General features: G+C 36.3%; 1 protein-coding gene across 1 annotated transcript in view; it reads right to left on the minus strand.

Annotated features, from left to right (window-relative positions):
* Positions 1-680: 680 nt before the first annotated feature.
* The window catches only part of LOC131947132 (phospholipid-transporting ATPase ABCA3-like), a 24,730-nt gene continuing 1,616 nt past the window's right edge, over positions 681-23,794 (minus strand). The window contains exons 3-12 of the mRNA XM_059308241.1: positions 23,188-23,376; positions 21,929-22,214; positions 20,975-21,109; positions 17,342-17,447; positions 15,810-15,958; positions 14,767-14,993; positions 9,852-10,039; positions 3,719-3,889; positions 2,747-2,942; positions 681-967 (exon numbers count right to left, since the gene is read on the minus strand). Coding sequence (XP_059164224.1) covers positions 788-967; positions 2,747-2,942; positions 3,719-3,889; positions 9,852-10,039; positions 14,767-14,993; positions 15,810-15,958; positions 17,342-17,447; positions 20,975-21,109; positions 21,929-22,214; positions 23,188-23,376 — 1,827 coding nt within the window. The 3' untranslated portion in view covers positions 681-787. The remainder of the gene's footprint in view (positions 968-2,746; positions 2,943-3,718; positions 3,890-9,851; positions 10,040-14,766; positions 14,994-15,809; positions 15,959-17,341; positions 17,448-20,974; positions 21,110-21,928; positions 22,215-23,187; positions 23,377-23,794) is intronic.

The following is a 23,794-nucleotide window of genomic DNA, read 5'->3' on the forward strand; positions in this document are numbered from 1 at the left end:
ATGTGGGGTAGTGAAGTGTGGGTTTTAATGTATGTTGTTGAATGTTGTGTTGTTTGCGAGGTGACGTGTCTTGTGGTGGTTCAGATTGTTGTGTGGTTTTCGGTGCGTGTGTTAACATTTAGAGGTTGGTTAGGTTGTGCTAGGGTGAGTTGGTGGGCTTTAGGCTGTGGAGACGGGTGGGGTGGGGTTTAGTCTACTCCTTGCGTTTTCTTTTTCGTGAGTGTGTGGTGGTGTGGTGTATGGGGGACATATGTGTGGTCATATGTATGGTCTGAGATGGTGTTTTGATGAGTGACTGTGTGTGGGGTATGGGGTCCATATGTATGGCCTGAGATGGTGTTTTGATGAGTGACTGGGTGTGGTATATGGGGGTGATATGTATGGTCTGAAATGGTGTTAGATGAGTGACTGGGTGTGGTATATGGGGGTGATATGTATGGTCTGAAATGGTGTTTTGATGAGTAACTGGGTGTGGTGTATGGTGTGATATGTATGGTCTGAGATGGTGTTTTGATGAGTAACTGGGTGTGGTGTATGGGGGTCATATGTATGGTCTGAAATGGTGTTAGATGAATGACTGGGTGGGGATAGTGAGTGTATGATCGACACAGCAAAAGATGAATAAACAATATAATTTCATTTTTAAAAAAACTGATAATTTAATTTTAGACATATTTTTATTTAGATGTTAGTAGACAAACGTTATGGTTATTACTCTGAAGCATTGTCCTGATTCTTTTTCTATTTCACAAATGTTCTCAAAACCGCGAGTTCTCGTGCAGAGATGTTACACACTGTTCTCTTGCATGAACATTAGGAAAACTTGTTCCAGTGAGGTTTGTTGTACGGTGTAGTGCTCAAACTGTAAGTCTTTCTTGGCTTTCTCCATCAGTTGAAAGACAGCCGATAGGGGATGGGGATCTGGAGGGACCTGTATATGGAGGTAGCTGTCCATCTCGTTAAAGATCTGGGGAACAATGAGGTAAACACATTAGCTTGGTGTGTTTGTAGTTTTCTATCTATTTAAAGATCTAGGGAACAGCGTTGTAAAAACACTAGATGCTTGATGTGTTGGTAGTTTTCCATCTCGTTAAAGATCTGGGGAACAATGAGGTAAACACATTAGCTCGGTGTGTTTGTAGTTTTCTATCTATTTAAAGATCTAGGGAACAATGTTGTAAAAACATTAGCTTGGTGTGTTGGTAGGTGTTCCATCTGGTTTAAGATCTAGGGAACAACGTTGTAAACATATTATTTTGGTTGAATTAGGTTTCCATCTAATTTAAGATCTGGGGAACAACGTTGTAAACATATTAGCTTCATGTGTTTGTAGTTTTCCATCTATTTAAAGATCTAGGGAACAATGAGGTAAACACATGAGCTTGGCGTTGGTAGGTTTCCATCTAATTTAAGATCTGGGGAACAACGTTGTAAACACATTAGCTTGGTGTGTTTGTAGTTTTTCATCTATTAAAAGATCTAGGGAACATCGTGGTAAACACATTAGCTTGATGTGTTTGTAGTTTTCCATCTATTTAAAGATCTATGGAACATCGTTGTAAACACATTATCTTGATGTTTTTGTAGTTTTCCATCTATTTAAAGATCTAGGGAACAACGTTGTAAACACATTAGCTTGATGTGTTTGTAGTTTTCCATCTATTTAAAGATCTATGGAACATCGTTGTAAACACATTATCTTGATGTTTTTGTAGTTTTCCATCTATTTAAAGATCTAGGGAACATCGTTGTAAACACATTAGCTTGATTTGTTTGTAGTTTTCCATCTATTTAAAGATCCAGGGAACATCGTTGTAAACACATTAGCTTGATGTGTTTGTAGTTTTCCATCTATTTAAAGATCCAGGGAACATCGTGGTAAACACATTAGCTTGATGTGTTTGTAGTTTTCCATCTATTTAAAGATCTAGGGAACATCGTTGTAAACACATTAGCTTGATGTGTTTGTAGTTTTCCATCTATTTAAAGATCCAGGGAACATCGTTGTAAACACATTAGCTGCTTGGTGTGTTTGTAGTTTTCCATCTATTTAAAGATCCAGGGAACATCGTTGTAAACACATTAGCTGCTTGGTGTGTTTGTAGTTTTCCATCTATTTAAAGATCCAGGGAACATCGTTGTAAACACATTAGCTTGATGTGTTTGTAGTTTTCCATCTATTTAAAGATCTATGGAACATCGTTGTAAACACATTATCTTGATGTTTTTGTAGTTTTCCATCTGATTAAAGATCTGATGAATAAGTGGATTGTTTTACCTAACACCTGGGACGTCGTAGATGAATAGCAGAGCATACGACACCTATCGATAAAATCTCCAGTTTGAATCCTGAATTTAAGTCCACCGGATTCAATGTTTTCAAAAGAAAGGCAGTTTCTTCCACATGTTGTTATGCCACATACAAATCTCAATTATATGGCATGAAACACGATACATAATGGACGTTTTTTTTAAATTTCTAATTTAAATAAATTGTCCTCGTGTTTTTTTTTAATAAATGATAACTGTGTTTAATCACGTAAAAAAAAAATCCTTTAATTATATTCGTCAAAATATTTTCACTACAAATATCTGTACCATCTATACACACACTTTAGATGTTTTTAGACCCTTTGTCTGTATAGAGAACCTTTTAATGATCGTAGCACTGCTGCGGTGAGAAAATAATAATTTTTTTTTTTAAAAAAAAAAGCTCAAACAGTTTTAGGTCCTGTCTCCCTCTTACCTCGGAGTGTTTGAAGATATGTGAAAGATAATCCACGGTCGAGTTGATCGAGAAAAGAGAACCTTGGCTGAGGTGTACGGTTATTGTATAACCCTGGGCGTACTTTGTCTTCAGGTGTTGGGGACTGCCTAGACACATGAGCTTCCCGCCCACCATAATGGTCAGTCTTGTACATAGGAGTTCACACTCTTCCATGCTGGAGATTACAGAACAACGTGGATATAGTTGGATATAGAGGAGTAATGGAACATGATGGATTTAGCCTGAATATATGAAAGTAATGGAGCATGATAGATTTATGCTGGATAGAAGGAAGTAATGGAGCATGATGGATAAAAGCTGGATATAGGGGAGTAATGGAACATGATGGATATAGCCTGGATATAGGGAAGTAATGGAACATGATGGATTTATGGTGGATATAGGAAAGTAATGGAAAATGAGAGATGTATGCTGGATATAGGGAAGTAATGGTGGAAATAGCTTGGATATAGGGGGGGGGGGGGTAATGGAATAATATGGATATTAGCGGGATATTTGGGGGGTAATGGAACATGATGGATATAGCCTGGATATAGGGGAATACGGAATAACATGGATATTAGCTGGATATAGATGAGTAATGTAACGTAATAGATATAATCTGGATATAGGGTATTAAAGAAATAACATGGATATAATCTGGATAATGTGAAGTAAAGGAACAACGTGGATATAGAGAGGTAAATAGAATGTGATGGATATAAACTGGATAAAGAGAAGTTATGGAACTACATGGATATAGGGTAGTAGTGTAACAACATGGATGTAAGCTGGATATATGGAAGTACTGGAACAACACTAGCTCAAGGACCTAATCACATTCCATAACTCTAATCCTGCTCCAAAGTTCACATGACTTTAACCAGTTCAATATAGCCAGAAAACGAAAAAAAAAACCATTTATAAATAGACACACGAGGCAAGGCGAACCTCTGTGAGGTCAAGACGAGGGTGGAGCCAAGAGATCTGACGTTTTGGAGCAAGTCCCATATGGCTCTCTTGGCCATAGCATCCATGCCAGATGTTGGTTCATCCAGCATGACAAACTGGGGGTCGCCAATCACGGCCAGTGCTGTGGAAAGTTTGCGTTTGTTGCCCAGGCTGTGGAAGATACAATGAAATATCTATTACTTTTTACTTTCTCGAATATACGTAGTATAGAGAAAGTATTGTAATCGTGCAAAAAAAAAAAAATCGAGATTTTTACAAATCTCGACGTTTTACACCTCACTGATACGGAAAAACATAATTTTGCAATCTTGTCCGTATGTCTGTGTGTGTGTGTGTGTGTGTCTGTCTGTGTGTCCGTGTGTAAACACGATAACTTGAGTACCGTTACTGCTAGGTTGATGAAATTTCATATATAAGTATTTTATCAAAATCGTAGATCCGTATCAACTTTTGAGCGATTTCCGATAACCGGAAGTGGTACTTTTTCTACTTTGAATTTTTCAAAAGCCTATAACTTGAGTACTATTTCAGATAGATAAATGAAATTTCACATGTAAGTAAAAGATCTAATTCTCTACCTTCTGTTAAATTTTGAGTAATTTCCGTTGACCGGAAGTAGTAATTTACGCTACTTCCGATTTCTCAAAAAACTAATGTAAATTTTAAAAGTACTAATAATATTGCGCACTATTATGCGCTTTTTTATTTCGCGTTCACTTGGTGTGCAATTAATTTGTCTAAGAGATTTTATTCTATTTTTAAAACTTTAAGTATTAAATATGGATTAAAAATCATGTCTATAGCCCGAGTTCCCATCCCCTGTTATCTATCTATATACTACTAAAAGTCAAGTTTGTTTACATGTTTGAATATTTATTTTTTTGTTTGTTTGTTTGTTTGCCTGATTGACTATTGCTCATGGTTGCACTCATCGTGGAAAGCTGTAAAATAGTATGTAGGTAGAGAAAAATTTTTGTTTTAAGACAGACTGTTAATCACAAATTTATTTAAAGACGTTAATTAATTTATTGATTTATTCATTGTTAAATTAACCGTATTTTTTTAAAAAATGTTAATACTTTGAATAAACTTTGTGGGGATAGTGACGTCCCTTGATGTGTTTACTTTTTTGGTACAATAAAAATGGCGGACTCCATCATAGACTTTGTGGCCCATTCAAAAGTTTAACGCGTTACAAAGCTAATTTTCTGCCGGCTATAAGTTAAACAATAAGTCAGTTTGCTGTATTTATTACGTTCCAACACTTATATCAATTTTCAACTGTCTTTTTCATTTAGTTTTACGATAAATTTCTCTAGATCTAAAGATCAGCTGTCGAAGGAAAGTTATGAAAAAATCTAGATCTATCTAGATCTAGCCTAGATGTAGGTCACTAGACTCAATGTAAATTCTAGATCTAGACTTAATGTAAATTCTACATCTAGAATCTATTTCAGGCCTTAATTATTTTATATAAATCTTTGTTTGGCTAATTTAAGATAAAATTTAATTTGAAAGTTACTACTACTAGACTTAGATCTAGATCTATGCGCGGAGACTCAAAAGTATAGTATAAAAATTCACTTGTGACGTCACGAGTAAATAGCTAAGATGGTAGCGTAGTCGGCTCTCATGCAGGTGGCACGGGTTCTAGACCAATATGTCGATGAAATTTTTTTTTTCAATTTTTTTTTTTTTTTAGATGTGAATGATAAAGTTGCCTATCTGAACTTGGCAAGATACAGGGCAGGTGAAGTAGAGTTCATCTGTTTCTTTGTCCTAAGCATATGAAAGGATAGTGTGGTCAGAGACATGCTCGGCTGGAATCGTTTTTTAAACGATAAATACATGTTGTCTGAGACTTGGCGGGGCACTGGGCAGGTGAAGTAGAGTTGAGTAGGTCACATGTGACGTCAGTATATGAAGGGATAGTCCGAAATCGGTGTTTTCGGTGTTTTTAAAAGATAAAAAACATATTTTTGAATGTAGGGTCTGTTTTTTGTGACGATAAGTGACACTGCAGTAGCGTAGCGAGGAGGGGGGGGACGGTAGGGGAGGGGAGGCGGGGGGGGGGGGGGAAGGGGAGGTGGGGGGAGGTGGATGGGGGAAGGGGGGGGGCGGGGGGGGACATATGTTGGGGCGCCAAAATGGTTTGGAAAAATAAATTGAAAGGTTGAGGGGGGTTCAAATCGAAAGTTTGAGTGGGGGGGGGGGGTGCACATCAAAAGTTTGAGGGGGGGGGGTTCAAATCGAAATCTTGCGGGGGGGGGGGGGGGGGGTTCAAATCGAAAACTTTGTCCCCGGGCGCCGGGAAGGGTCGCTCTGCCTCTGAGTGACAGACGTGATGTTTTTTGATTGATGACCCCCGAAACCCACAGTTATCCAACGGATGACGGGTATTCTAGTATACTACTAAAAGTCAAGTTTGTTTACATGTTTGAATATTTATTTGTTTTTTTGTTTGTTTGTTTGTTTGCCTGATTGACTATCTCGCATGGTTGCACTCATCGTGGAAAGCTGTAAAATAGTATGTAGGTAGAGAACAATTTTTGTTTTAAGACAGACTGTTAATCACAAATTTATTTAAAGACGTTAATTAATTTATTGATTTATTCATAGTTAAATTAACCGTATTTTTAAAAAAATGTTAATACTTTGAATAAACTTTGTGGGGATAGTGACGTCCCTTGATGTGTTTACTTTTTGGTACAATAAAAATGGCGGACTCCATCATAGACTTTGTGGCCCATTCAAAAGTTTAACGCGTTACAAAGCTAATTTTCTGCCGGCTATAACTTAAACAATACGTCCGTTTGCTGTATTTATTACGTTCCAACACTTATATCAATTTTCAACTGTCTTTTTCATTTAGTTTTACAATAAATTTCTCTAGATCTAAAGATCAGCTGTCGAAGGAAAGTTATTTATAGATCTAGATCTAGAATCTAGGTCAAATCCAAGATTTATTAGTTATAAATACAATCCAAAAAGCGAGACTTAAGCAGACCAGTCGTAGATCTAGAATATAGATAATTCTATCTAGATTTAGATAATAATGAGTTTCTATATACTAAAATATTTTAGACCTTTATTGTTTGGTATAAATCTTTGTTTTGACTAGGCCCCTATGCAAATTTTGAAATGCTGGAGTCAGGGCCTAGATCTATTTGCGTAGCTTAAGATTCATACGCGGCTTCTATACCGCTAAGTGTGCAAAATTATAGACGTAAACTCTAGATATAGCTCAGTCGTATATCTAAAATATAGATAATTCTATCTAGATTTAGATAATAATGATTTTCTATATACTAAACTATTTTAGACCTTTATTATTTTATATATATGTTTGTTTGGAATATGGTAATTTTGAAATGCTCGCTCCGGGCCTATTAGCGTAGCTAATGATTAAATCTAGATCTAGATTCTAGATCTAGCAAGAAAAACTAAACTTAAGACTTAAGCAAACGAGTCGTAGAATCTAGGTCTAGATAATTCTATCTAGATTTAGATAATTTCAGACCTTTTTTATTTTATATAAATCTTTGTTTGGCTAATTTAAGATAAAATTTAATTTGAAAGTTACTGCTACTAGACTTAGTTCTATATCTTTGGCGTAAATCAAGTTGCATAAGGAGACTCAAAGTATAGTATAAAAATTCACTTGTGACGTAACGAGTAAATAGCTAAGATGGTAGCGTAGTCCGCTCTCATGCGGGTGGCAAAGGTTCTAGACCAATATGTCAATGATAATTTTTTTCAATTTTTTTTTTTAGATGTGAATGATAAAGTTGCCTATCTGAACTTGGCAGGATACAGGGCAGGTGAAGTAGAGTTCATCTGTTTCTTTGTCCTAAGCATATGAAAGGATAGTGTGGTCAGAGACATGCTCGGCTGGAATCGTTTTTTAAACGATAAAAACATGTTGTCTGAGACTTGGCGGGACACTGGGCAGGTGAAGTAGAGTTGAGTAGGTCACATGTGACGTCAGTATATGAAGGGATAGTCCGAAATCGGTGTTTTCGGTGTTTTTAAAAGATAAAAAACATATTTTTGAATGTGGGGTCTGTTTTTTGTGACGATAAGTGACACTGCAGTAGCGTAGCGAGGAGGGGGGGGGGCGGGAGGGGGGGGGGAGGCGGGGGAGGTGGAGGGGGGGAGGCGGGGGGGGGGGACATATGTTGGGGCGCCAAAATGGTTTGGAAAAATAAATTGAAAGGTTGAGGGGGGTTCAAATCGAAAGTTTGAGTGGGGGGGGGGGGGTGCACATCAAAAGTTTGAGGGGGGGGGTTCAAATCGAAAACTTTGTCCCCGGGCGCCGGGAAGGGTCGCTCTGCCTCTGAATGACAGACGTGATGTTTTTTGATTGATGACCCCCGAAACCCACAGTTATCCAACGGATGACGGGTATTCTAGTTTTATATAAAAATATTCGAGAAAGTTTAGGGGAGATCACTCCCGGTTTATTAATTATTAATGTTACATTGGCAGCGAAGATTTGTATTTCGTTTTACAATAGTTAACAAAAATAAAATTAATTAAATACTGTTTTAATATTTCTATATCGTTGGGACTTTTCTTCTAGGTATAGTATGCTGCTACTAATATAATTGCCGGTTTCTATGTTGTTTAAGTTCTATACACTGTACACTATATATTTATTAATATAAATGCATGTATGTTTGTGGGTATGTCTGTCTGGGCTACAGGACATTACCCCCCGTATTTACCCCCCCCCCCCCCCCGGAGCAATAACCCCCCTGCCAATTACCCCCTGTCAATTACCCCCTGTCGATACCCCCCCCCCCCCCCACCTCCCTCTCAAGTTAGAATCCTAACTCTAACAAGAATTCTATACCTATATACTACTTTAATCCAAACCTTAAGAAAAAGACCAAAACCTAGGCATCCACCTTAGCCTAAAACTTCACACAAAACCAAAACCAACGCTAGACATTGGTTTAAGCCTAACCCTAACCCTAGCTCTAATATTAACCATAACCCTAACCCTAACTTTAACCCTAACCCTGAATCTGACCCTGACCCTAACCCTAGCCCTAACCCTAACCGTAACCCTAAACCTAGCTCTAACCCTAACCCTAGCCCTAAACCTAGCCCTAACTCTAACCATGTCCGGGGGGGGGGTAATGTCCTACTGGGCGGGGGGTAATTGACAGAGGGTAAATTACTCCGGGGGTAATGTCGGGGGGAAATGTCCAGGGGGGTAATTGACAGGGGGGAAATGCCCTGTTCCCATCTGTCTGTGGGTTTGTTTGTTTTTTATGCATTATTACACCTTTCATCCGTGCACCGTAAAATTTGAATACTCCGACAGGGTGAGATTTAGCGCTAATAGTTGCGGTTATCTTAATACGTTTGATCTGTCCAGTCTTTAGAAAACTGTCATGTCTATCTTTTTGGATATCTGAACTACACCACCGTTTGAATATCTGTATTAGTCCACTCTTTTAATACCGGTGCTAGTCACGTTTTTTAATATATGTACTAATACATTATTGAATACATGTAGTAGTCCGCTCTTTGAATACGTGAATACCTCTACCTGGCCACTCTTTGAATACCTGAATACCTGTACTAGTCCACTCTTTGAATACCTGTACTAGTCCACTCTTTAAATATATGTACTAGTCCACACTTTGAATACCTGTACAAGTCCACTCTTTGAATATATGTACTAGTCCACTCTTTGAATACCTGTACTAGTCCATTCTTTGAATACCTGTAATATTCCACCCTTTGAATACCTGTAATATTCCACTCTTTGAATATATGTACTAGTCCACACTTTGAATACCTGTACAAGTCCACTCTTTGAATATATGTACTAGTCCACTCTTTGAATACCTGTACTAGTCCATTTTTTGAATACCTGTAATATTCCACCCTTTGAATACCTGTAATATTCCACTCTTTGAATACCTGTACTAGTCCACACTTTGAGTATCTTTACTAGTCCTCTCTTTAAATACCTGTACTAGCCCACTCTTTGAATACCTGTATAAGTCCACTCTTTGAATACCTGTAATATTCCACTCTTTGAATACCTGTAATATTCCACTCTTTGAATACCTGTAATATTCCACTCTTTGAATACCTGTAATATTCCACCTTTTCATCAGCGTGCGGCTCCAACAAAACAGCCTTGAGCAGGTCATCTGTCACAGCTTTAAGACTGCTCTCAGGTACGCCTCGAAGACGCCCGAACAGGTAAAGGGACTCCCGACCCGTGAGGTCTTCACACAGCAAATCACTTTCCGGGCAGTAGCCCATCATTTGATGAATCTAGAACGAAACAACACATTTTCTTGCAGAGTAAATAAGTAAATACAACTTAAACCGAATGACCGCGATGTAGTTTGCTTCCGTTTGTTGTTATTTTTTACCACGTTTTCTTTAACTTGCTTTCGCGTCTTTCCAATCAAATCTTGCGATCGAAATTTCGGGCACTTCCCAGTTAGCTAGCGCGCTAAAATTTTCAGGGAAGCTTTGTTTCCGATGACAATAGAACATTCAATTGTTATTATTACTAAATTGATCCATGGAAACATTTTATTGATCATTTTAGACCGCTATATAGTTGTACAAAAAACGTGGGGGAAAAGGGACATAACCCAGTAATTGTAATTTGATGAAAACAAGGTTTGGTACTCTCCCTCTTTTTGCTTACTGAGTAGTGTTCACGTGGTGTTTGTGTACAAACAACCGGAACAACTGGTGGCCAGTATGGGGGAGACGATATGGTCGAGTGGTGGGGCACACGATTGCTAACCCACTCGACACGGGTTCAAGGCACGTGTTTTTTACGAGTTGTCTTCGTTTACCCAAAAAAAAGTGAATGCGAAAAGATAAAATCGATAGCAAGATTTTAATGCAAACAAACAGACAAAGACTAAAAAGTAGAAAATAATTATCATTAAAAAAGTTTTAAAAAACCCACGTTTTCTGATTGAACTAAAAAGTAGAAAATAAATGCTATACATCACAATAATGCAAACGATCACTCTACTATAAGCGATGAAAAACGTGGGGCGCCGTGATTTTCTTACAGTTTCTAAATCTAATACTGTTGACTCTCTACAAGCTCCCTAATAAAAGTCAATAGTATTATCTAATCAATAGTAATATAACTTTTATTTCGGCGCCCCAAATTTTCCATCGCTTATAGTAGAGTGATCGCTTGCATTATTGTGATGTATAGCGTTTATTTTTTACTTTTTAGTTCAATCAGAAAACGTGGGTTTTTTTAAACTTTTTAAATGATAATTATTTACTTCACACATAGGTATAAGATCTTAGATGTTTATTCTGTTAAATTTTGTGTAATTTCCGGTAACCGGAAATAATACTTTACGGCTCTTCCGATTTCTCAAAATAGACCACCGATAAAAAAAATTCACGTGTGGGCGAAGACTCGATGACAATGCACTGTGACATAACATCTGGCTTAATGTTTAATTAACTTTTTAAAATTAAATCAGTGTTTCCTCGATAAAGCAATTTTTTTCCGTGCTATTTAACGCACATTGTTTGCGTTCAGTTAGTGCGCAGTTATTTTTCAAGCATTAAAAAAAGAATAAAATACTTTTAAATAGTCCGATGAATCTCAAAGTGCATTCCCCTTTACTGTTTGAGTATACAAATATACGAGAAACTTTAGGGGAGATGACTCCCGCCTTATTTCTTTGCCATAATTGGGTTAGATGTATTTTATGGTACTCCGTTTTGCCATAATTGGGTTAGATGTATTTTATGGAACTCCGTTTTGCCATAATTGGCTTAGATGTATTTTATCGAACTCCGTTTCTGACCATCTTCTTTGTTTTGTCGAAATTTCTTTTGTGAAATTATTTCATTTATTTTTCTTTATCACTTAATATCAGCACCTAGATTTTATAAAACATTTTTTTTTTACGTTTTGTAAACTGAGATTACATTCACTTGTGGTACTTTAGACATGTGGTCGAGTGTTAGTGCGTTCGACTGCTAACACGAAAGTCTTGAGTTCGGATCCCGATCCGGACCTCAGCAGAGACCCTTAGTCCACCCAGCTCAAATTGGTACCTGATTTCCTTTAAGACACCTTCACAAGCACGAAAACATGAACTCTACTTGACCTGCCCTATGACTCAATATATCTGAAAGGGAAACTACTTTTTTTTAGACTTGTTAGAATAGGGCTTGTAAGTAGGTCACTAACTTCTCGTTCTTGTACCTGCCGAACCAAATACGAATACATTTTTTTTTAAAATCGGTAAACAAATAAATAGAATCGTTAATACCGCTATTGTTATTTAAAAAGAGTAAACAATGATAATGATAAGATGTAGGCTAGCTTAAAGAAAAATATAGTTTACGTGAAATTGTGAATTTTTTTATACAGAAAATACCGTTATATATTCGAATCCCCAACAAGTTGGCCTAAAAGTAGTCACAATATTAATCTATTTATCTCTCTCTCTCTCTCTCTCTCTCTCTCTCTCTCTCTCTATATATATATATATATATATATATATATATATATATATATATATATATATATATATATATATATGTATATATATATATATATATATATATATATGTGTTACCGAGTCTATTTACTTGTAGTGCCAAATGTTACCGATTTCACTGCTGACAGCGCCAAATGTTACCGAGTGTATTTACTCGTGCTACCTTTGACCAGCACACAACATCGACCACAATATAGATACTCGGAAATGCAGGTTTACATTGATCTCTTTATTACATGAATCAATAGAAATGCTCCACATAACAATGCATCAATGTTCCACAATAATACAATGAACCAACTGACCCCCACTGTCCTCACTAGTCCTCACATAACAGAATGCACGTGTCCATCGTTCCTATTCTCACAAATCACAACACGTCTCCACCGTTCAGCCTCCTACTTGATACTGCCGGGTTCTCAACTGTCCCGTACTACCAGTCGCCTTCCTATTTTATCCCCTCGTATTCGTAATCGTATTCGGTTCTATCCGTTACACCATAGCCATGTTCAATCCGATTATCTCGCCTCCCAACTACTACGTAGTTGTCTTGTACTAGTCTTTATTAGACGTTTGTTATCAGCCCACACCACCTGCACCTGTTGCGTCAGACTGTGATCTACGCAGCGGCTTTGTGTTCGTTATCAGTTGCATCAGACTGTAATGCGTTCTTAACAATAGTAACTAGTAACTAGGCCTACACTAGTTACATATATATATATATATATATATATATATATATATATATATATATATATATATATATATATATATATATAAGCAATGTATGTGATTAAATTATGCATGGGCGACCCACCGGCAGGATACGATTTGGCGCCCTGGTCTTTCCCGTGATCGCTATGGTACTACGTTCGGTCTAAACAGTGTGATAGACAATGGATAGGATGGGGCGCTACAAACGCTTACTAAATTGAATCAGGCGTGTCCGCCGGCGCCCTGGTAGGGTGCGATTTGACTGCAAATAAAAATTTCAGTTTCGGCCCCCAAAGGCTCACATTGGCCATGTAATACGTTTTATTTTAATAATCAGAAAAAATAACCAAGATTAGATTAATAAATGGGATGTTTCTTTTTGTCCGTAAAATAATCCAAACAGTTTCGTCACTTTGCGATATGATGCAATTAGCATCTTTTTTAAGACAATTTAATCAGAAATTGATATCGAGCATCTAATAATAGACCATTAGTAACGCTAACATATTGCATCAGTCACACTGATGTTTAAAACACGTCAAGTATTTTTTTTTACATGTTAAAGAGAAAAACCTGTTCATTTGTGTCACTTTAGCGAATGACACAATCTGCATCATTGTTAACAGGATTATATTTGGCACGATGGCGCCTGTTAGTTTTAAGGAGCCAGGGGCCGTACGCGGTGCCTATGCGGTAGTGTAATCGGGTAGGGGGGGGGGGCGGGGGCTCCTGAGAGCGCCCATCTACATCCCTGACACATGGGCGGTCACCATAGTGTGTTCTACCTCATTTTTTCGGTGAGTAGTTAATGCACACTCAAGGTTTTCATGCGGTAGTGTAGGTAAACCTGTGTCCCGATATTTATGATCCAAGCACAGGCATTGTTTAGATTTAACTAAATCAGTTTTAGAAAACAAATTCACGCGTCTAAGAACATAGGATTGGTAAAGCATTCATGAAACCCTTCATATATATTTCGTCAGACTTTCTTTTATCCCCGCGGAAACGCGCGGGGTAGGGTACGCTAGTATAATATAAATAGCAAAGGCCTACTTTTGCTGAATTTGATTCTATTAGTTAAAAAAAATAACTGATCCATTTTGGGTCCTCTTGGTGTATTATTGGGAGGCTTAGAAACAAATAGTCTCCATGTTTCGATGTTTTTTGTTATCAATAGAAATCGTGTTCCAAACAATTAACTAAGTTCGAAAATGTGTCTATCCGTGGCTAACGAGATTTCGAATTTTAAGCGAGAGAGACCGAGACTTACAAGCTCTATCGAGACTAAAGCTCCAAAAATATATTTATTACCTACTTTAGAGAAGTTAGAATTGAGGCCATATAAATGTATTTACTACCTACTTTAGACAAGTTAGAATTGAGACAATAGAAATGTATTTACTACCTACTTTAAACAAGTTAGAATTGAGGCAATAGAAACGTATTCACTACCTACTTTAGACAAGTTAGAATTGAGGCAATAGAAATGTATTCACTACCTACTTTAGACGAGTTAGAATTGAGGCAATAGAAATGTATTCACTACCTACTTTAGACAAGTTAGAATCGAGACTACAGAAATGTATTAACTATCTACTTTAGACAAATTAGAATTGATTTAATAGAAATGTATTCACTACTTACTTTAGTCAAGTTAGAATTGAGACAATAGAAATGTATTTACTACCTACTTTAAACAAGTTAGAATTGAGGCAATAGAAATGTGTTCACTACCTACTTTAGACAAGTTAGAATTGAGACAATAGAAATGTATTTACTACCTACTTTAAACAAGTTAGAATCGAGACTGAGACCATTGAAGTAAACATGGCCCGATGTACTAGCGTATTCCCCAGTCAGTATTTTGAATATTGTTGTTTTCCCTGCGCCATTTTGTCCAAGAAGTCCAAAACATTCATTTTTGGGGATCCCAAGGCAAGTGTTGTCAACGGCTGTTAACACTTTGGTATTGATAATATATTTCTTGCTGACATTCACCAGAATCAATGCATCTGAATGTGGAGAGATATTTATATAATAAACACAATATCGTAAAACATTTCAAATTTTTTAGCGTTTAAATTAAATCATTACTTTAGTTAAATTGTAGGGAGCTGACTTTAAATTTTGTGTTCGACTGTATTTCACAAGCTTTTATTTAAGGGGCTATGCTGAGGAAGAAAAATAGCAAAATCCTGTTTTTTTTTAAATGGGTTTCTTGCACTTTTGGATACTTTGCCCGTTTTTTTTATAAAAAAAATAATAACTTTATTGAGTAAAAGTTTTTTCAATGGGTCTAAAATACAATTGTATGACCACATTTATTAAAACATTTTTTCCCAAACTAACTTTTATTAACTTATAAAGAATTTATTAAATTTCCGATATAAAGTACAATTTTCTGCAATACACATTTTGTTCATTAGGTGCGCAAATACTTTTAGTCATGCAACTTAACTGTATTAAAATTTGGAAAATACTGAAACATTTTTTTTCTCGTTAATTACAATTTTCAAAATAGAATAGAATCGTGTATAACAAAGAATAGCGTACCCAATGAACGTGAACAAAATAGGCCTTTTTATTAAAAAAAATAAATTATTATTACATAATTTCTTAAAACGTTTTCTACTAATTTTGTTTTTGTAGTGGTTTTACACATTTCTTTAATTTGTATTGACATTTAGTCGAAATTGGCTTTTTGTTTTTAGCCTTTATTTTAATATGATGCAGTTTTATTTTTCAAATTGCAGTTTGTAATCATTGCAAGGATAATATTTTTACATGTTTGTGGTAGACTCTCAAAATATTTTAATATGTAGGCGTACCGGTTCGAACAAGATCGTCGAAGCCTGAATGTAGAATTCGTTGTCTTTCCTGATAGACATCTTCGTCGCTTTCCGTTGCTGTTGGGATGTCGACCCCTCTTCCAAATTTTTCTATACGCCTCGTCATGTACCTTTGTATGCACCGATATCTGAGTATGTAAATAGATGGACATTTTACATACGATAGACATTGTCAACGTTATAGTTCGTGGTGTTGCGTAGGACTCGCAGATATAGGAGTATATAAATAAATAGACATTGTCAACATTATAATTCGTGGTATTGAGTAGAGCTCACTGATATCTGAGTATGTAAATAGATAGAAATTCATATAATTCGTGGTATTGAGTAGGACTAGCCGATATATTATAATGCAGTTGTATCATTTAATGTACTTAGATACGCATTCAACTCCTCGCAAAAATTAAATACAATGTGCGTGTGTAATTCATGTCCGTGTGTATAATACATTTTCAACAGTTACAATTGGTAATGTGTACCGTATTGATTGATAACAGTCTGTTGGATAATTCAATTTAAACGTTAGAAGGTACGGAGCTACTTCTCTACCGGGAATAAATAGACCTACAGTTCAGAGTAATGTAATGTAATTTATCTGGAAGGAAGTAAGGAGCTACTTCTCTACCGGGAATGAATACAGAGTAATGATTACTGCAAAGATCAAATGAATTCTGTGACGTTCGGACGGAATTGTTTGTGATAGAAATGCTTATAGTAAAATACTCCACATAATCAACAATGTGCAATATTCTTATGGTTTTATTTTTGTGCATAAATCTAAATTGATGTCTAGAAAACTCAGTATTTATTATTTCTTAAAAGGGGTTAGTTCATAGATAAGATAATTAACACAATTAAAATTACATTAGAACAATTCATTGATGTTGGTGTTGGTGCTGATGTTGGTATTGATTTTGGTGTTGATGTTCGTGTTGGTCTTGATGTTGATGGTCGTGTTGGTGTTGATGTTAATACTGGTGTTAATGTTGGTGTTGGTGCTGATGTTCGTGTTGCTCTTGATGTTGATGTTCGTGTTGGTCTTGATGTTGATGTTCGTGTTGGTGTTGATGTTTGTGTTGGTCTTGATGTTGATGTTCGTATTTGTGTTTATGTTCGTGTTGCTCTTGATGTTGATGTTCGTGTTGATGTTCGTGTTGGTCTTGATGTTGGTGTTTATTGGGCTCTACTTTTCTTTTTCAACCATTCACTTGGGAATAGGGCTGGTAAGTAGGTCACCAACCAGTTCTATGGCTCATGTAGGTTTTATTGAGCCGTAGAACTTGTTGGTGATCTACTTACCAGCCCTATTGATCAAACTTCCTGCGTCCACTAAAAAAGCCCTTTGATACTATTGGCCAGCTTAGCAATCATGATTTAAGAATAACTATAAAAATATTCCAGCGCCTGCAACTATAAAAAAAAAAAAAACTCTAGGTACAAAAACGTATTGTAATACTTTGTTACTTAAACTACCAATTGTATCCAAATATATTTTACACAATACCACTTACACTATCCCCAGAACACTTATATACTCCACAGCAAACAGCAGGATCCAGCAAGCAATTGCATGTATAAACGTGAATAGGACGTTCTTGTTGAAAACTGGTACGGCATCTGAAATAACAAATACAAAAATAAGTTTATCAATCTTTATTAAATCAATGTTATTTTTATGGCAGACATCACGTACAATATCAGTGTGGTTTACATACTTCGATTATAACATGTTATTTTTTTTTTTTTACATTTTGTACTTTTATTATTTTTACAAGTTTAAGCATTGTCAATGGTTTAAAAAGTGGCTTAAAATTAATGGTATAAACAATGTGATGGTCCTGATACATAAACATAAGCAGAGATCTGATCTTCAGAGAGCTATATCTTTATCATCAAATTCAACCCTATTCAAAAAAAAAAAATTAACAGTATCATATATTTTGCTAAAGATGAGAACAAAAGTAAAAATAGTAAAATAATCAAATTAAAATTACTAACTTAAAGTTGAAGTAAATCTGCTTAATCTATATTAAGATTGATTAAAAAACTTTAAAATTATATCTCCTATACCATCTTAGTAGTTAATGATCATAATTAATACTGTGTAAGAAAATGAATCAATCCTAATATCTTTATTCATAGTTTAAAAACTCAGCTTAGGTAACTTGTTTTGCCTAGATTGAAACATTTAAAAGGCAAGTTAAACATCAGTTTTATATACATATCTAAAAAGCAGCATCAGTCAAATATCCACAACATATTTAAGCCTGACATTCCAAGATTAATCCGCCCAAGCATGCCACTTTCTTTCATTTTAATATGATACAGGAACAGAAGTATAGAATGGAACATGTTGTTTCTCCCCTTAGACAAATTATAAATTTGTGACCCAATGACAACTTGAAAGTGTGGAGGGTTGATGCTGCTATGGTAAATCTGGAGGTTATCCTTACGATCTACACTGGGTTTGTCTGGTGTTTCGACAAAGTTTTGTGATGTGAAAGATTTGCCATCTGGATATCTTGGTTGAGCAGGAAGACGAGAGTCAAGGTAGCTACAAAATAAGTGCGTCACCAAAGCAGCATCTGTAGGCAGGTGTTCTGTCCACTGTTTTCATAGTTGCCACCTTTGTCCCAGGTGTAAGCACTCATGCTGCCAGTACTAAGTTCTCTGATTCTGCTGCGTAAATATTCTTGATTTGCAGTGAATTCTAAGTATGGGACTATTCAATGTTGGCACATAGGGTCCTTTAGTGAGCGCCAGTTGCTTTAAAGTTGAAACCCCAACATCTCCAATGTGTTTGTCTTCACATCCAATCTTCTGTAAAACTGCATTTAGCTCATCCATTTCTGTGTTTAATCTTGATACAATTGTGAAACTAAGCCACTTTCTGAGTTTCTCTGTCCAAACATACAAGTCATCTTCTGTGACACCATAGCTTGACCAAAAATGTTATTTAACATCTAACTAGCCGTCCCGGCCAGGCCCTGCTCTGGCTTCTGTGAAAAACCTTTCTGTTAAAGACCAGTAGCTGTGTGTTTAGTAATCATCATAAACCCGGCATTGCCCACCGAAACCACAACCAACCAAAACCAAAACAACAAAACGCAAACAAAACGCTAACACAATTACAAATACAAACGAGAACAAAAACCTAACAACAAACCCAACCACAACCACAAACACCAATACCAACACAAAGAAAAAAACAAACGAAAACAAACCAAATCCAAATGCAAAACAACCACAAACACAAATACAAGCCCAAAGAAAAAAACACAAACAAAAACGAAAAAAGAAAGAACAAAAACGAACCAAATCAAAACGCAACCACTAACGCAAACCCAACCTAAACACAAAGAAAACACTAACGCGAACATAAACGCAAAGTGCTCACAGTCTAGCCCGGGGCGGAATCGCCTGTTTCAGCTTAATAAACGACTATAGTACCCCAACTTATTCATAGTCTTTTGCACTCACTTAAACGAACGCGCCCGTTTCAATTTAATGAACAATTATAATACTCCAAGCTTATCCGTAAAATACCTACAACATTTGCACTTGATCAATCCCCGCTAATTATGTAATTATTTTTTTTCCCAACACCAAAACAAAGTAATAAAAATAAATTCTTTTCCACTAATGCAATGTTTTTTTATAAAGGGAAGTAATTGTGTTTTCCTAATTTATCAAAGGGAAGTAAGTGCTAAAGGACTAAATAAAGACATAATTAGAATTTTTGTAAAAGATGATATTTTTTAAAACTTGTGTTTAATGAACATGTCGACAATTATCACTTTCAGTTCGAAAAATGAAAATTATTTCCCAACACTTTCAATATTAATTTTTTAACTCATAAATTAAGACAATAAGGACTTTAATAACCTAACTAAGCTTTTAATAACTAACTATAAAGACCCATCTTTTAATGACCAACAGTAAAGATCCAGCTTTTAATGACCAAGACCCATCTTTTAATGACCAACAGTAAAGACCCATCTTTTAATGACCAACTGCAAAGACCCATCTTTTAATGACCAACTGTAAAGTCACCAGTTTTTAATGACCAACAGTAAAGTCACCAGCTTTTAATGACCAACAGTAAAGTCACCAGCTTTTAATGACCAAGACCCATCTTTTAATGACCAACAGTAAAGTCACCAGCTTTTAATGACCAACAGTAAAGTCACCAGCTTTTAATGACCAACTGTAAAGATCCAGCTTTTAATGACCAACTGTAAAGATCCAGTTTTAATGACCAAGACCCATCTTTTAATGACCAACTGTAAAGATCCATCTTTTAATGACCAACTGTAAAGATCCAGCTTTTAATGACCAACTGTAAAGATCCATCTTTTAATGACCAACTGTAAAAATCCAGCTTTTAATGACTAACTATAAAGACACATCTTTTAATGACCAACTGTAAAGATCCAGCTTTTTATGACCAACTGCAAAGATCCAGCTTTTTATGACCAACTGCAAAGATCCAGCTTTTAATGACCAACTGTAAAGTCACCAGCTTTTAATGACCAACTGTAAAGACCCGTCTTTTAATGACCCATTCAAAGATCCAGCTTTTAATGACCAACTGTAAAGATCCAGCTTTTAATGACCAACTGTAAAGATCCAGCTTTTAATGACCAACTGTAAAGATCCAGCTTTTAATGACCAACTGTAAAGATCCAGCTTTTAATGACCAACTGTAAAGATCCAGCTTTTAATGACCAACTGTAAAGATCCAGCTTTTAATGACCAACTGTAAAGATCCAGCTTTTAATGACCAACTGTAAAGATCCAGCTTTTAATGACCAAGACCCATCTTTTAATGACCAACTGTAAAGTCACCAGCTTTCAATATCTGTCGTGTCATATTACTAAACGTAAACATCTCCCCGTCAAATAAATATAGCTTATCATAACCAGTGTTTCTACCAGACTTTTTTCTCCAGGGGGTAGGGGGGGGGGCTCTTGAAATATTCGGCGGTTGGGGGGGGGGGGGGCGGACACTGTTAAAAGTATATATTTTCTATATAAATTCCTTTTCGTTTGGGGGGGGGGGTGCGTTAGACTTTATTCGGGGGGGGGGGGGAGGGGGGGGGGCGAAGAGATGCCTAGAAGAAACTCTGATCATAACACCGTACCTTGTAAGGTTGGGTATTGCAGCAAATCTTGATGGTACCAGAACAACGTATGAGGTGACGCTGATTTGAGCACAAGACGAGTATAGGCGATGGCGTCTGATTCTGGAACATCACTGAGATCCACGTATACAAAGACTGGTGCAAGAAAAACATAAATATTACAGTACAGAGGGATGATTTCAATTTCGTATTTCATCAACACGTAGATGGAAGTGTTATATATATATATATATATATATATATATATATATATATATATATATATATATATATATATATATATATATATATATATATATATATATATATATATATATATATATATATATATATATATATATATATATATATATATATATATATATATATATATATATATATATATATATATATATATATATGTGTGTGTTTAGAAACATCGCTAACTCCATGTACAGAGAGAAATTTGTACAAACATATATGCTTCGTTTTTTCGTTGTGTGTGTGTTAGTTGTGTGTGTTATAGTGTGTGTGTGTGTTAGTGTGTGTGTTAGTATGTGTTAGTATGTGTTAGTGTGTGTGTGCTAGTGTGTGTTAGTTTGTCTTAGTGAGTGTGTGGGTTCGTGTGTGGGTTAGTGTGTGTGTGTTCATTTTCGTTTGTTTTAGTGAGTTAGTATGGGTGTTATAGTGTGTGTATGTGTGTTAGTTTGTCTTAGTGTGTGTGTGTGTTAGTTTATGTGTGTTTTAGTGAGTTAGTATGGGTGTTTTAGTGTGTGTATGTGTGTGAGTTTGTCTTAGTGTGTGTGTGAGTGTATGTTAGTTTTTGTGTGTTTTAGTGGGTTAGTATGTGTGTTAGAGTGTGTGTATGTTAGTGTTAGTGTTAATTTTAATGTTAGTGTGTGTGTGTGTCTGTGTGTGTGTGCGTGTGTGTATGTGTGTGTGTGTTCTACACAAGTAAAAAAAAAACCAACTTACAGTCGAGTAAAGTAAAAACAATGAGAACGAAGACCGCTAACGTCGACCTGACGAACAGCATCTGGTAGAGGTAGCAGAAGGGGAGGGCATCCAGCACAAACAGCAGCTGGGAGCAGACGAGAAGTGGCAGCTGTGTCGTCAGCTCCTGGACCGTCCTCTGGGTCAGCAGACACGCCCACAAGATGGCGGCACACGCGACGTGAAGGCCGAGGTCAAACAGGAAGTTGGTCAGCCATGACAGCCAGATGGGAACGCCAGTGAAGGATTCCATTTTTTTGGTCCCAGACTTAGACATGGTAGACAGAGTAGGATACGTTAAGGGAAGCTGGGATGTGATATATGAGATGGGATGTGATATATGAGATGGGATGTGATATATGATTTGGGATGTGATATATGATTTGGGATGTGATATATGAGATGGGATGTGATATATGAGTTGGGATGTGATATATGATTTGGGATGTGATATATGAGATGGGATGTGATATATGAGTTGGGATGTGATATATGAGTTGGGATGTGATATATGAGTTGGGATGTGATATATGAGTTGGGATGTGATATATGAGCTGGGATGTGATATATGAGATGGGATGTGGTATATGGGTTGGGATGTGATATATGAGATAAGATGTGATATATGACATGGGATGTGATATATGAGATGGGATGTGATATATGAGATGGGATGTGGTATATGGGTTGGGATGTGATATATGAGATAAGATGTGATATATGACATGGGATGTGATATATAAGACGAGATGTGATATATGAGATGGGATGTGATGTATGAGATTGGATGTGATGTATGAGGTTGTATGTGATATATAAGGTGGGATGTGATATATGAGATGGGATGTTATGCAAGATAATAAAAAAACATTTTAAAATTTAGTTTATCATTTAAAAAAAAAAGAAAGATCACGTTTCTAGAAATTCGCTTTCGTCTTTCAGCGAAATAAAATGATTCTATGACCTCGGCATATAAACGGATGGTGCAGTCAGCACTGTGCCCAGCCGCCTTTGTTTCCCCCTTATATGATTCTGGTATTCACCAGAGCTGGAAACACATTCTTCAGACAAGCCCGGGATTTGAACTCGAGACTTTCGTGTTATCGGTGGTTCAATCTCTCATCCTCCGACCACACCATTCCATAAAAAAAAAATTTTAAATGGGAATTTTTACTTCTTTTATTATATATCTCTTGTTTAAAAAATATTTGTAAAGTTTTAAAAAAACAATTGGTGCTTACAACTCTCTCTTTGATAAGCCAACAAATGATGATCGTCTGTAATGAGAAAAAGGCGAGCTGGATAATCAGCAAGCTGTAGACCTGTGAATCGTGGTCGCCGAGCAAACGGCTGCAGGGGATAACGCCACTTTCCAGCGAGTATTCGAACCCGAGTTTCGCCCTGATGTGTGCGTTGAGAAAAATGTTGACCTGAAATGTGGTGGACGAGTTTTGAAGTTCTTCGTATGAAATACGCTAGTAGAATGTGTGCATATGTATTTTAAGTAAAGCATTGTGTCTTTGTTTTATACTTCTCATAAGGGCTTTAGATACTGCGAAGATGTTTCATTTTATAAAATGTTAAGACTTAGTTTTTTATACCTAGGCTAATAATGTAAGAACGTTGTTATCGTATAATTGGCATATAATTAACAATGCTCTATGAAATGCCAATTTTGATAGCTCAAAAATAGTTGTAATTTACAGCCAATTTTTATGGCTATTATTTTAATAGACCATTGCAGATGGGAAATCCAAACACAAAGCCGGTGCCCTAAGTTGAGAAGAGCCAGATGTTGCCCATGTATCAGACCTCCTCTCTCCACATAGCTGATGGACCCAAGGGACA

This window comes from Physella acuta, unplaced genomic scaffold, assembly GCF_028476545.2.
Source record: "Physella acuta isolate Inbredline_101_S28 unplaced genomic scaffold, ASM2847654v3 ptg000583l, whole genome shotgun sequence".
NCBI lineage: Eukaryota > Metazoa > Mollusca > Gastropoda > Physidae > Physella > Physella acuta.